The sequence below is a fragment of the Mus caroli genome, unplaced genomic scaffold, assembly GCF_978045245.1.
Source record: "Mus caroli unplaced genomic scaffold, Mus_caroli_1 scaffold_15, whole genome shotgun sequence".
Classification (NCBI taxonomy): domain Eukaryota; kingdom Metazoa; phylum Chordata; class Mammalia; order Rodentia; family Muridae; genus Mus; species Mus caroli.
Window position 1 is genome coordinate 71,907,018 of NW_028227270.1, and position 10,974 is coordinate 71,917,991.

A 10,974-nucleotide genomic window follows, 5' to 3' on the forward strand; every position below is an offset into this window, starting at 1 on the left:
GGGAAGCATATAAGCTTTATTGTCGTTCCTAATTAGAAAAGTGGGGCCTGAACCCCTGAGTTGAGGACTGAGGCTCTACCCAGGTCACCACTGGTAGGAAGTACCAGCATGACCTGCAGCCCCCACGGGCATGGCTGCCTCTTGATGGCTGCCAAGCCCAGGCACTGAGGCTGGAGCCAGCAGATACTGATGGCTGTCCAAGGTCCCTGGGTCGAGAAACAACAAAGGCAGCAGTCTCCAGGGTGACCTGGGCAGGCTCCATTAGAAGTAGGGTCACTGGTGTATCAGCAAAGGGAGGGGCAGATCCTGGTCCTTCTGGAATGTCCTGAGACAGAGGCCAGTGCTGGCCCCTCGTCAAGTCCAATCATGGATTTGCTGCATGTCCTTGGGTGGGCAGTGACCATTCTTTGGACTTGGGTTTCTATGGAGCTGTCCAGTTCTGATCTTCATGGCCCTGCATCTGGTTCCCACGTATCTCAGGTGGCCGCCCACACAGCGGTCACAGTTGGATGGAAGTCCGTCCCTGACCATGGTCCAGCGGTGGCCACCTTGGGCTCTGCACACAGGAGAGGGATGCCTTGGGGGTACAGCAGTTGCAGGGGTCTGGTCAGCTGGGCTGCAGGTCCGGTACCCTTAAGGTCTCTGGAAGGATGAAAAGAGAGGCAGGCATTAGTGCTGCTGGGGCAGCTAGCAGTGCCCCAGGCTGGAGGGGTGCTAAGTTCATGTTTGTGACCAGGTTGTGGGCATCAGGGCTACTCAGCCTTGAGTGTAAGGATCTGTCCACCATGGACCAGATGCCGTGTCCCTTTCCACGCTGAATACAATATTCCTGGGTGTCTGTCAGGACTTAAAAGACATGCTAATAGCGACAAGAACCACAAGTGACCATGGCCACTAGCCTAGCAAACCCAGCTGTCAACAGCAGTCAGCAAGAACTTGAAACCTCTAGAAACAGCTCTGGAGACACCCATAAAGAAGACATGCCAGGGGGACAGGGACTACGTTCCCACAGGCCCTAGTACCCCGGTCCTGGTCAGATGACCTACATCCTCAGGGAGCATCAAGGACAGCATCCAGGTGATTAGTAAGTGGCCTGGTCACGCCATATGTGAGGGACAGCCAGAACCCACAGCACACCTTGGGTCTTGGCCTCCCCTGCCAACTCACCTGGGCGTTCTACTGCCGGGGCGCCACATCCATTACAGGCTTCTGGACCCCGAAGGCCGTAATGAAGATGTTGACCACGACGATGATGAAAACCAGTCCCGTGGCCAGGTTGTTAAGAAAGTCCAGCTTGGCGTGCTTGGCTGGGTTGTTGAGGTCATACTTGACTGTGGGTGAGATGGGTAGATGCTGCTCAGGGGAGCCTGGCCTGGGTGGAAGTGGCTAGGGAACAGGACAGGGCTCTTGGCCATAGTTAGGGTTTTGTTCCCCATTGAAAAAATGCTAAAGTCAGGCATGGTTGTCCCTCCTTTTTATAACCGCCACTTTCTCCACGAGGAGGAGAGGCCCAGGCGGGTTAAGTGCTGACATGTCACTTCTGGATGCTAAGCCAGGCCAGGTTTCATTTCAAAGGCAGAAGAACTGAACTCCTTCTGAGGCCTAGTTCACAGACCCTGCAGTCTACCTTAGGCTCTGCTACTACAACCATTGCACAGGTACAGACCGTGAGATCCCAGAACATCCCTCATTAATCTGAGGTCAGAAAGTGGGGCCCTTGCCATTCCTGATGATATCGTCTGCTCTGGCCAGGCACCAAGGTTGCCCTGGCAACCCAGCCCACTTTCCTATCCGCTATCCATCCATGCCTACGGTCACCTGTGGGTCATCTGCAAGGGGACGGACGACCAGTGATTAAGTTTGGGATTTAGAGGTTATACTCTGCATTTTGGATTTTCACTCAGAACCAGAAAGAGGAGTTGGTTCAGGTCCAAGGTCCATCTGGCTCCAGAGTCATCTTATATCCAGAACCCCTGACTCTTCGTTCTCCATTCCTGAGTCCCCTCCTTACCTCCTGGTCCAGGGTCCCCTCCTTACCTCCTAAGACATCACATCTCCCTGCAGCCCCACCTCTTGACCTTCCTCCGCCTTGCTTCCTAGGTAAGGGTCTTCTTTGCCTCCTGTATAACCTGGCTGCTCTATGTTACTGGACATAGGCAGCAGGGTCAGGCCTGAGCTAGTCTGGGCAGGGAGGACTGGCTGGCAGTAGCTATCTTGTGGCAGGGAGCCACAGGGACCCGATTTCCCCTTCCCCTGCACCACCCCACCTTCCAGACCCTGAGGACACTAACCTCACTCTGCTTTCAACGAGCAGGGTCAGATGTGGGGAGTCACAGCTTGGGCCATAAGCCTGACTCCCTGAGGGCCAAGAGTCTGAGGTGAAACCACTGCTCTACCCACCCCCACACATCTCCCTCCCCATCCCTGGGCTGTGCAAGCAGCCATGGGTCCTACCCAGGAAGATGAGCAGCACGCCCACTCCTATCTGCAGCACGAGGGAGATAGAGATGAGGACCACAAGGGGCACGAAGAAGGCGAAATCATTGCCCTGCTCCACCACGGCCTTCAGCTGCGACGCGTTGGCCATGAGCAGCGCGATGTCCAGCATGCTCTCCGCAGCGCTCTTCTTGTTGGCATAATGGTTTACATTGATGGGCCGGTTCCGCAAACCCCAGCGGGGTGGCTGTGGGGAGCAAGGCGGTCAGCAGAATAGGAACAATTTGGGGTTCTGGGGTGAGCTACAGGAAGAGGTCAGGACAGGGTTCTGACCCTCTCTGGGGCTGCAGGGAATTGCCAAGGCCCCTGTAGGTAGGGCTTCTGTTGCCCCAACCCTGGCAAGTGATCATTACTCCAAGGAAATGTCCTGGAATAAAGTTCCGTAGAGAAGGAAAGCAGAACACCAAGCCCTGCACACACACTGGTCTCTAGCGGGGAAAGCCCATCTCTCACCATCCCATGCAGCAGGTACTTCTCCTTGCCTATGAACCCTTGGCTTCGCCTCCCCCAGGGTCTAGGTTCCTGAAGGTACCAAGAAGAGAAATGAGGTGGGACTAGACAGGCCCCTGCATACTGGCTCTGGCTTGAACTAACTAACCCTTCCTGGGCTGAGCCCAAAGGTCTGGTCAATCCTGCCTTGGTTCACCTCCCAGCCTCGGCCTTACCCCGCTCAGAGCGACACTCCACACAGACAACACCTACAGCTTCAGCATCACCCTACAGGACGTTGGTCACCTTGTTTAGCTACAGCTACTCATGATTATGTGGCACCAAGAGCACACAGCAGGTGCTCAATAGATGCACTGCCATCCTGTATGCAGAACAGGATGTGTATCTCCTGGTTTCTCACAGTAATGAGATATAGTTCTGGGCTTCTTTAAGGGAAGGCACCCCTTCAGCTGCTGCCCCTCCTCATTTCCCAGGTCACCTCCCACCTCTCTTACATGGCCCTATATATATATATATATATATATATATATTTCTCTACCCAAAGGGGCTTCCCCTTCCAGATACCCCCATGCTCTGAGGTTCTCCTTGGAGGCCCCTGCTTCCAGGATACTGCCCTTGATTCCCCTGGTTGGACCTGGCCCTCTTCTGTCATGAGAGGTCACTTCTCTGGCTGGCCTGCTTCCTTTTAAGGTATCTTTAAATGGCTGGCTTCCTCTTCCCACCGAGACAGTCGGCTCTCCCAAGATGCCCTGGTCGGGCTCCTTCTCAGCTACCTAAGAAAATCTCACCAAACCTAGGCTTAGCCCATTGTCCACTGCTGCCCTGAGCCATCGAGCCCTGCACCGTAGCCTCCAGGGAGAGGGCACGGAGCTGAAAGAGGTGGCCAGGGCCTACTGTTGGCAGCCAGCCACCTGGGGCCACCCTGAAAGATCCTGTTTCTAGACTCATGAAAGATGCAGGGAATGGAAGTAGTGCTGTAGGGCTGTGGGGAAGGCGTCCACCTAACTCACATGAATATTTTCTGCAGGCCAGAAAGCCTAAAGCAGGTGCCACTGAGCTGACAGTGTATCGTTAACCTGAAACTGCGTCTGAAGTCATGTGTTCAAGAAGGCAGGCACAGGCGGGCTCTGCTACCTGAGCCCGAACTAGAACAGACAAATCACCAGCTTTCAACGGAAGCTGCCCTTTGAATAGCAAACTCACTGGGGTCAAAATTCTTACTCAGGAGCACATTCCGTGTGTGTGTGTGGGGGGGGGGCATTTGTATATAATTTCACGTGTATATGCAGTTGTATGTGTTGTAGAAGATTACACATGCATGGATGCACATGAGCACTGTGTGTGTGTGCATGCCCATGTGTCACACAACACATACATATAACACATAAACACATACAGATAAACAGGCCTACACATGCATGCACACACAAACACAAAAAGTGAAACTTTTGTTAGCTCAGTTGCTGGAGCAGAGGTCTGCAATGGGTGAAATGAGACCACAAGGCTGAGCTTGCTGGCCGCTGGGCAGCAGGGAGAGTTTCTTTTGCTTCTAAACCACTTAAAGGCCTCCTGACCACAGGGTCACAAGGAACAGCAACATGAATGATCAACCGAATGCCCCTACCCTCACCCCCTGCTCTCAGCACTCTTAGTCACCAATGCCTGTGCCCCTGCTGGCCTCACTCAGGGAGCAAACTGAGTCTCTCTATACCATAAGCTCCTCCCAAAGCCACACAGCAAGCAGGGGCCAGGCTGCAATGTGAACTTACGCTTTGGGGCTCAGAGCCCCGGTAGCGGAGACTCTGAAGGGACTGAGATCTCAGGGGGCTGTCTGTCTTAGTTCAGGACAGCTAGTCTTTTTTTTTTTTTTTTTTTTTAAGATTTATTTATTTATTATATGTAAGTACACTGTAGCTGTCTTCAGACACTCCAGAAGAGGGCGCCAGATCTCATTACAGATGGTTGTGAGCCACCATGTGGTTGCTGGGATTTGAACTCTGGACCTTCGGAAGAGTAGTCGGGTGCTCTTACCTACTGAGCCATCTCTCCAGCCCCCAGGACAGCTAGTCTTAGCCTCAGTGTCTCGATAAGTCACAGAACTTGTGGAATTAATACGGAGGTGGCTCAGAGCCCTTGGGACCAACAGGGGCTACAACTCATCAGCCACCTGCTTACCTTGACCCTGTAAGATGGTGATATGGGCCTCAGGCTGAGGGACAGGCCCAAAGGCAAAGCAGGCTGGCTATTAAATGGTGTTAAACTCTACCTCTCCACAGCCTGGCTCTGTGTCCCCACATGCTTGCTGCCTGTCTCCCCTCCTTTGTATCTGGGGCTGCCCTCTGGGAAGCTTGTCTGAAACTGAATAATAGGACACATTACTCTACTAGGGATCAGTACACAGAGGCTGGGCGGGGGTGGGGGGGGGCATTGCAGGATACCTCCAGGGTCTGATCCTGAGCCATGCTGGTGACCGCCCCATAGGCCTCTCCTGGGATGCACAGTAGGATTGATCCAAGGGTATCTGGGCCACTCAACCACAGATCAGGGAGCCCTGTGGGCCTAACTAGCTGCCTGATCATGCTAGGAAACCCTTCCAGGCTTGTGCCAGTGACCTGGGCAGATCAGGGAGAAAACACGCTGGTTAATATGTACCAGGGCAGGCGGGAGTTCCCTGAAATCTCAGCAGCAGCTGAGAATGAACTATTTTCCTCTAAAACCCAGGAAGGACCATCGTGGGTTAGTCAGCCCATACAGGGGGCTGCACTTATGGGGGCCTCGTCATGAGGCTTAGGGTCACCTGACTGCCCAGAGCATGAGAGGGGAGTGGGTACCTAAGGCTTAGTCACAGCACAGTGGGAATCTGTACCCATCATCTTCAGCACAGAGCAGGGTGCCGTCCTTCAGGAACACACGCCACCATTCCCAATCTGATCACACCAACAGCCATCGAGGTGACTGCTTATCAGGAAAAAGACAGGAGAACGCAGGGGACTTTGTAAGGCAGGGCTCAGCAGCTCTGACCTGAGGGAGGGGGGCACCCTACATCAAGTGGCAGGGTTAAAATGTTCCTTTACTCTCAGTGTCTGGCTCTCCCTGGTAACTTTAGTCACTGAGCAATACCAGGACAGGAACAAAGACAGATATAAGGAAAGAAAGGCCAATCCAAGAACAGGTCTTCCATTAGCCAAAATGTTGTCCTAGGTGACCCAGAGGTCCAAGTCTAAATAAATCCTGGATGACCCAGCCTGGACTGCTCAGAGGCCCTGTCAAACACCAGTAGGCAGTAGGGGTTACCACGGTATGGATGCAGTAGCTGCATACCCACCCCTAAGCTAGATCCAGCAGAAAGCCACCTGTGCCAGCCTTCTGTGCCCCAGCCCGCATTACCTATGCCCCGGGAGCCCAAGAAGCAAGACTGAAGTTTCTCCTGATTTCACACATATATTCCCGGCAGGAAACCCCAGTGAGACAGCAGGAAACACGGGAGGCGGGGTCCCCACAGCAGCTGGGCCACGGGCTGGGCAGACTCACTTCCTGTGGGTCAGAGCTGACCAGGAGTGACCCGGAGGCCCACTAGGGTGGCCTTTAGAACTTGGCTAAGATCCTGACTGTCCCAGGATCTGCCAGGCAAGCAGAAGAGGGGAAAATAGGAAAGCTTTTCCTGGTAGCTGAGGCCAGTGTGCAGGACATGCCATGACCTAGAGACCTGAAATACGGCCATAGCTCCCTCAGCCTCCATTCACCGAGGGGCAAGAAAGCAGGGCAGGTGCCACAGGGTTATGGTCCAGTTCCATCCCAGCCACCTCCCTCTGGCAGTGTCTAACATGAAGCTGTCCCCAGCGTCATGGTAGGAGTATGGCATTTCCACATTTAACTGGTGTTTACTGTTTCCCAGGGGCCAGGCGAAAGTGAGCTAATTCACAAAGACTGGATCAGGCTGTGAACACTAACAGGGCCTTCAGGGAACCGGCTCTGGGGAACCTAGCATCTGGAGGGGTGTGGGCAGAGCTTCCCCAGGGTTACACTTGACAGGAACCAACCACGGTGGCTCTGCGGGGCCTCAACTACCTGGGAGGTAGTGGCACCCCTTTTTCCAGAGGGAAAACCGAGGCTCCCTGGGGTTCTCATCCTGGGGACAGTGTTGTCCTTCCCAAACTTCTATGGATGCCAGCAATGAGACCATGGAGAGTGTCTCCGTAGCTAACACCACCACGTACTGCACGCTCTGCCGCAAGAATTTCCTTTATGTCAGCCATATAGTTTTCACTCAGCAGGGGTACTTACTATTATGCCACTCCGTAGATGATAAACTGAGGCACAGAATGCTGACACGACACGCCTTAGAAAGTTGGGGGGTAGGAACCTGAGGTTGGGAAGGGGGACCAGGCATTGAGCAGGGCAGCCTTCAAAGATAGCCACACCTCAGAGAAGCATCCTGTGTCCCCAGAGACTCTAGACAAAAATCTCCCTTCCACCCAACCCTGTACGGTCTCAGTAACGAGCCTCTGGTCTCCACTTGTACTGTTCCCCTGCCCTCTTCCACTCACACCAAAGGGCCAGATCTGTCCTCCCCTAAGCCAGTGCAAACACCTCCACCACACAGGGAGCCTTCTCTGACCTCTATGCTCCTTACTAACCACTACGGCAGGCAGGCAGGCAAGTGGCAACCCTGCATACCCTTGAGAAGCTAACTTAGTTGATTTTATTCTCCTAGTTGGCTCTTCAAAGAAATGGTGTGGGGGGGGGGGGGAAGGAGGGAGGGGGGAGGGAGTGGAATATCTCTCTCCTTCTTGTTCCCAGAGCCAAGACAGTGACCCCTGAACAATCCAACCCAATCTCTCCTGTATCTGTGCTCAGAACTCCCTTGGGAGGCACAGCTGTCTGCAGAGCTGAACACAGTCCTGAAGGGGGAGGCTGCTGGTCAGAGACAGCCAGTTTCCCTTCAAATCAGCATCTGAACCACTGGCCCACCTGTTCCTGATTTGCATCCCTTATCCTTAAAGGCAGAGAGATCACTGGTTCTTTATTGTAGACCCACATACAAAAGGCCCAGACAGTGGATGGGCTCCCGAAAGGAACTCAGCCCGGGGTGTCCCTGGCCCGCTGCTTCCGGAGTGTTCACACATTTTGGCAGAGCCCAAGTCTCAGCTGGCACACCTGAAGGAGTCCCAGGAGACGTTGGTGTTCCCTGTTCCCACTATATGGACCTGGGCAGAAAGTCTCTGTTCTGGTTTATTTTGCACCACAGAGACTTGTGGAAAATCCCAGCCTGGTGCAATTCCCCACCCCACCCCACCCCATCCCTGGGGGGAGGGGGTCGGAAATAGAAGGAATGTCCAAAGTCAACATGTCACATAGGGACAGAGGGCCATGCGGGGTGGTACAAGTGAAAGCTCGGCCCTGGCATGCTCAGGCCCTGCCCCGGAGGTAGACTATGAGGTGAGGGGTCAGGAAAGATGGTCCCTCGACACAGGCATCCGACCATCGCTGTGGCCTTAGCAGGCTAGGCAGAGCAAACTCGAAGCAGGTCCTTACAGTCCTAGAACTAGCACCCTGAAGATCGAGAGGGTGGCGTTCTGTTTTTCAGAGGCAGGTGACACAGCCACGGGTTTCCCCCTAATCGCTGCTGCAGGCGACCGTGTGGTCACCGTGTGGTGACGTAGCTGTCTGCCTGGTGCTAGCTTCCAACCAGGAGGCGGTGACTCCTCTCCCGCCCACCCCAAGGCACGCAGGAGACAGCCCGGAGGCGTTGGAAGTTGGAGGATGGTGTGGGAGGCAGGAGAGTCCCGGAGAGCGGAATGCCAGCCTTCTCCACCCGAGGAGTGGTGCCAGCCAGACGCGGGCTCTGCACAGCGGGGCGACGGCAGCAAGCTAGACCGCCCGGCGCCTCTGCCTACCTGCTGTGCTGGCCCCAGACCCGTGGGACCACCACTTGCGCTAGAGACAGGTCAAGCACGACTTTGCCCGGAAGCTGCGGCCACCACCACCCCCCGCAGTGCGGACGCCGCGCGAAACCGGGCCAGACGCCCACAGGTGCCCGCTGCCGTGCCGGGCCCAGAGAGGGCGGCGCCGGCCAAGGTCACACAGCAGCCGGGGCGCGAGGTGCTGAGAGCTTACCAAGGCGTCGGGGGAACCGGGGGAGCCCGGGCGCAGGTCGCCGTTGAGCTCATACTCCTCAGTGCCCGACTCCATGGTGCGGCCGCCCGGGCCGCCCAGCACACGGCCTGAGCGCGCCCGCGCCTCCGCCACGGGCTACGGCTGTGCGCCCGCCCCCGGGCCCGCCCCCGACACGCCCCCCGAGCGCGGCCGCCCCCGGACTCCGCCTCCACCCGGGGCGGGCCCGGGCCTAGACGCCAGCTGCTGGAATCTCGCCTGAGCAGGATAGCACTTCTCCAGCGGCCTTGATGTCCCCAATTCTCAGGCTCCTTCACGATGGCTAGGGCAAGCAGCCCAGCTCCTGTCCTCGCGATGACATTGGGGGTCCCCAGGGACCCTGTCTCAAAGTCGTTGATCAAACGGGTCCCCCTCTGAACTTTGAACATAAGCACTTGATCTGTTTAAAAGTGAGGCCAAGGGCGAGGCACATGCTGCCCCTTGCTGAGGTTTTTCCCTTGGGGAGGACACGCCCTGAGGCTGTAAGTCCCTTCAGGGTAACTCAACACAGGAAAAGGATGTCAACGGTTACTCCAGGTTTCCACTTTAGGGCCCTCAGCTGTTCTGCCTGGAGAATAGAACATATGAGGGAGAGCCTCCTGCACTGGGTCTAGCTTTCTGCCATCGCCCCGCTGTGCAGAGCCTGTGTGTGGCTGGCACCACTCCTCGGGTGGAGAAGGCTGGCATTCCGCTCTCCGGGACTCTCCTGCCTCCCACACCACCCTCCAAGAGAGACCAGAGACCGGAGGGAAGCAGAGGGAAGCACAACAGCTTTAGTGTCCAGAAGAAGCTGACATCATAGCCCTGACATCTATACTCCATGGGTATGACGTGTTGGTTGGCTACTGCAGTTCGTGGCCCAATGGACCTTTGTACCCCAGTAACACGTCTTTTCCTGGCCTAGGAAGCTAGGTGGAGTGTGAAGGGATGTTGTCGTCTGAGGAGACACACTAGATGCAGGAAGAAAAGCAAGTTGCTGTGCCTTCTTCCTTTCCACCCTGGCCTCACTCTCAGGCCCCATGCTTTGCCTGGCCTCAGGGGTGCCACACTCCTCTCCTGGTATCTCCCAGAGTCTCAGAAGGAATAAGGACGATGGGACTCTTAGGGAGATTACAAGTTGGGGCCCAGAACTACTGTTCCTTGATGGAGTGGTTCACCTTCTCTTTATGACCCTTCTTGCCAGCTTGTGTCTTAGCATAAGGCTGGAGTTTGCTAAAGGCCAAGTGAACCTGCGGGCCCTCTGTCCCCTGTCTCACATCCAGAAGAAAGAGGATTAGAAGGTGAGATGGCTCAGTGGGTAAGAGCACCGACTGCTCTTCCGAAGGTCCAGAGTTCAAATCCCAGCAACCACATGGTGGCTCACAACCATCTGTAATGAGATCTGACTCCCTCTTCTGGTGTGTCTGAAGACAGCTACAGTGTACTTACATATAATAAAGTGTGTCTGAAGACAGCTACAGTGTACTTACATATAATAAATAAATAAATCTTTAAAAAAAAAAAAGAAGTTAAAAAATGGAGCCAGCCTGGTGGTAGAGGTGGTGGCACAAGCCTTTAATCCCAGCACTTGGAGGCAGAGACAGCTGTATGTCTGAGTTCGAGGCCAGTCTGATCTACAGAGCAAGTTCCAGGACAGCCAGAGCTACATAGAGAAACCCTGTCTCAAAAACAAAAAACGATACCTGAGCAGAAGAGATGGCTTAGTAGTTAAGAGCACTGGCTGCTTGCAGCTCTCGACCGTCTCTCACTCCTCTTCCAAGGCGTCTTACATCCTCTTCTGGCTTCTGTGGGTACCAGACATACATGCAGGCAAAACACCCATCTACATAAAAGAAAATGACAAAGAAAATTATTTAAAAAGAAGAAAGAAATGGT

General features: G+C 54.8%; 1 protein-coding gene across 1 annotated transcript; it reads right to left on the reverse strand.

Annotated features, from left to right (window-relative positions):
- On the reverse strand, positions 1 to 9,219 carry Ninj1 (ninjurin 1). Its single transcript, XM_021180153.3, has 4 exons — positions 9,064 to 9,219; positions 2,455 to 2,683; positions 1,168 to 1,331; positions 1 to 642 (listed from the first exon to the last, which is right to left on the reverse strand). The coding sequence occupies exons 1-3, from the start codon at positions 9,136 to 9,138 to the stop codon at positions 1,177 to 1,179; spliced, it is 459 nt and encodes a 152-aa protein (XP_021035812.1). The 5' UTR covers positions 9,139 to 9,219; the 3' UTR covers positions 1 to 642; positions 1,168 to 1,176.
- Positions 9,220 to 10,974: the final 1,755 nt, after the last annotated feature.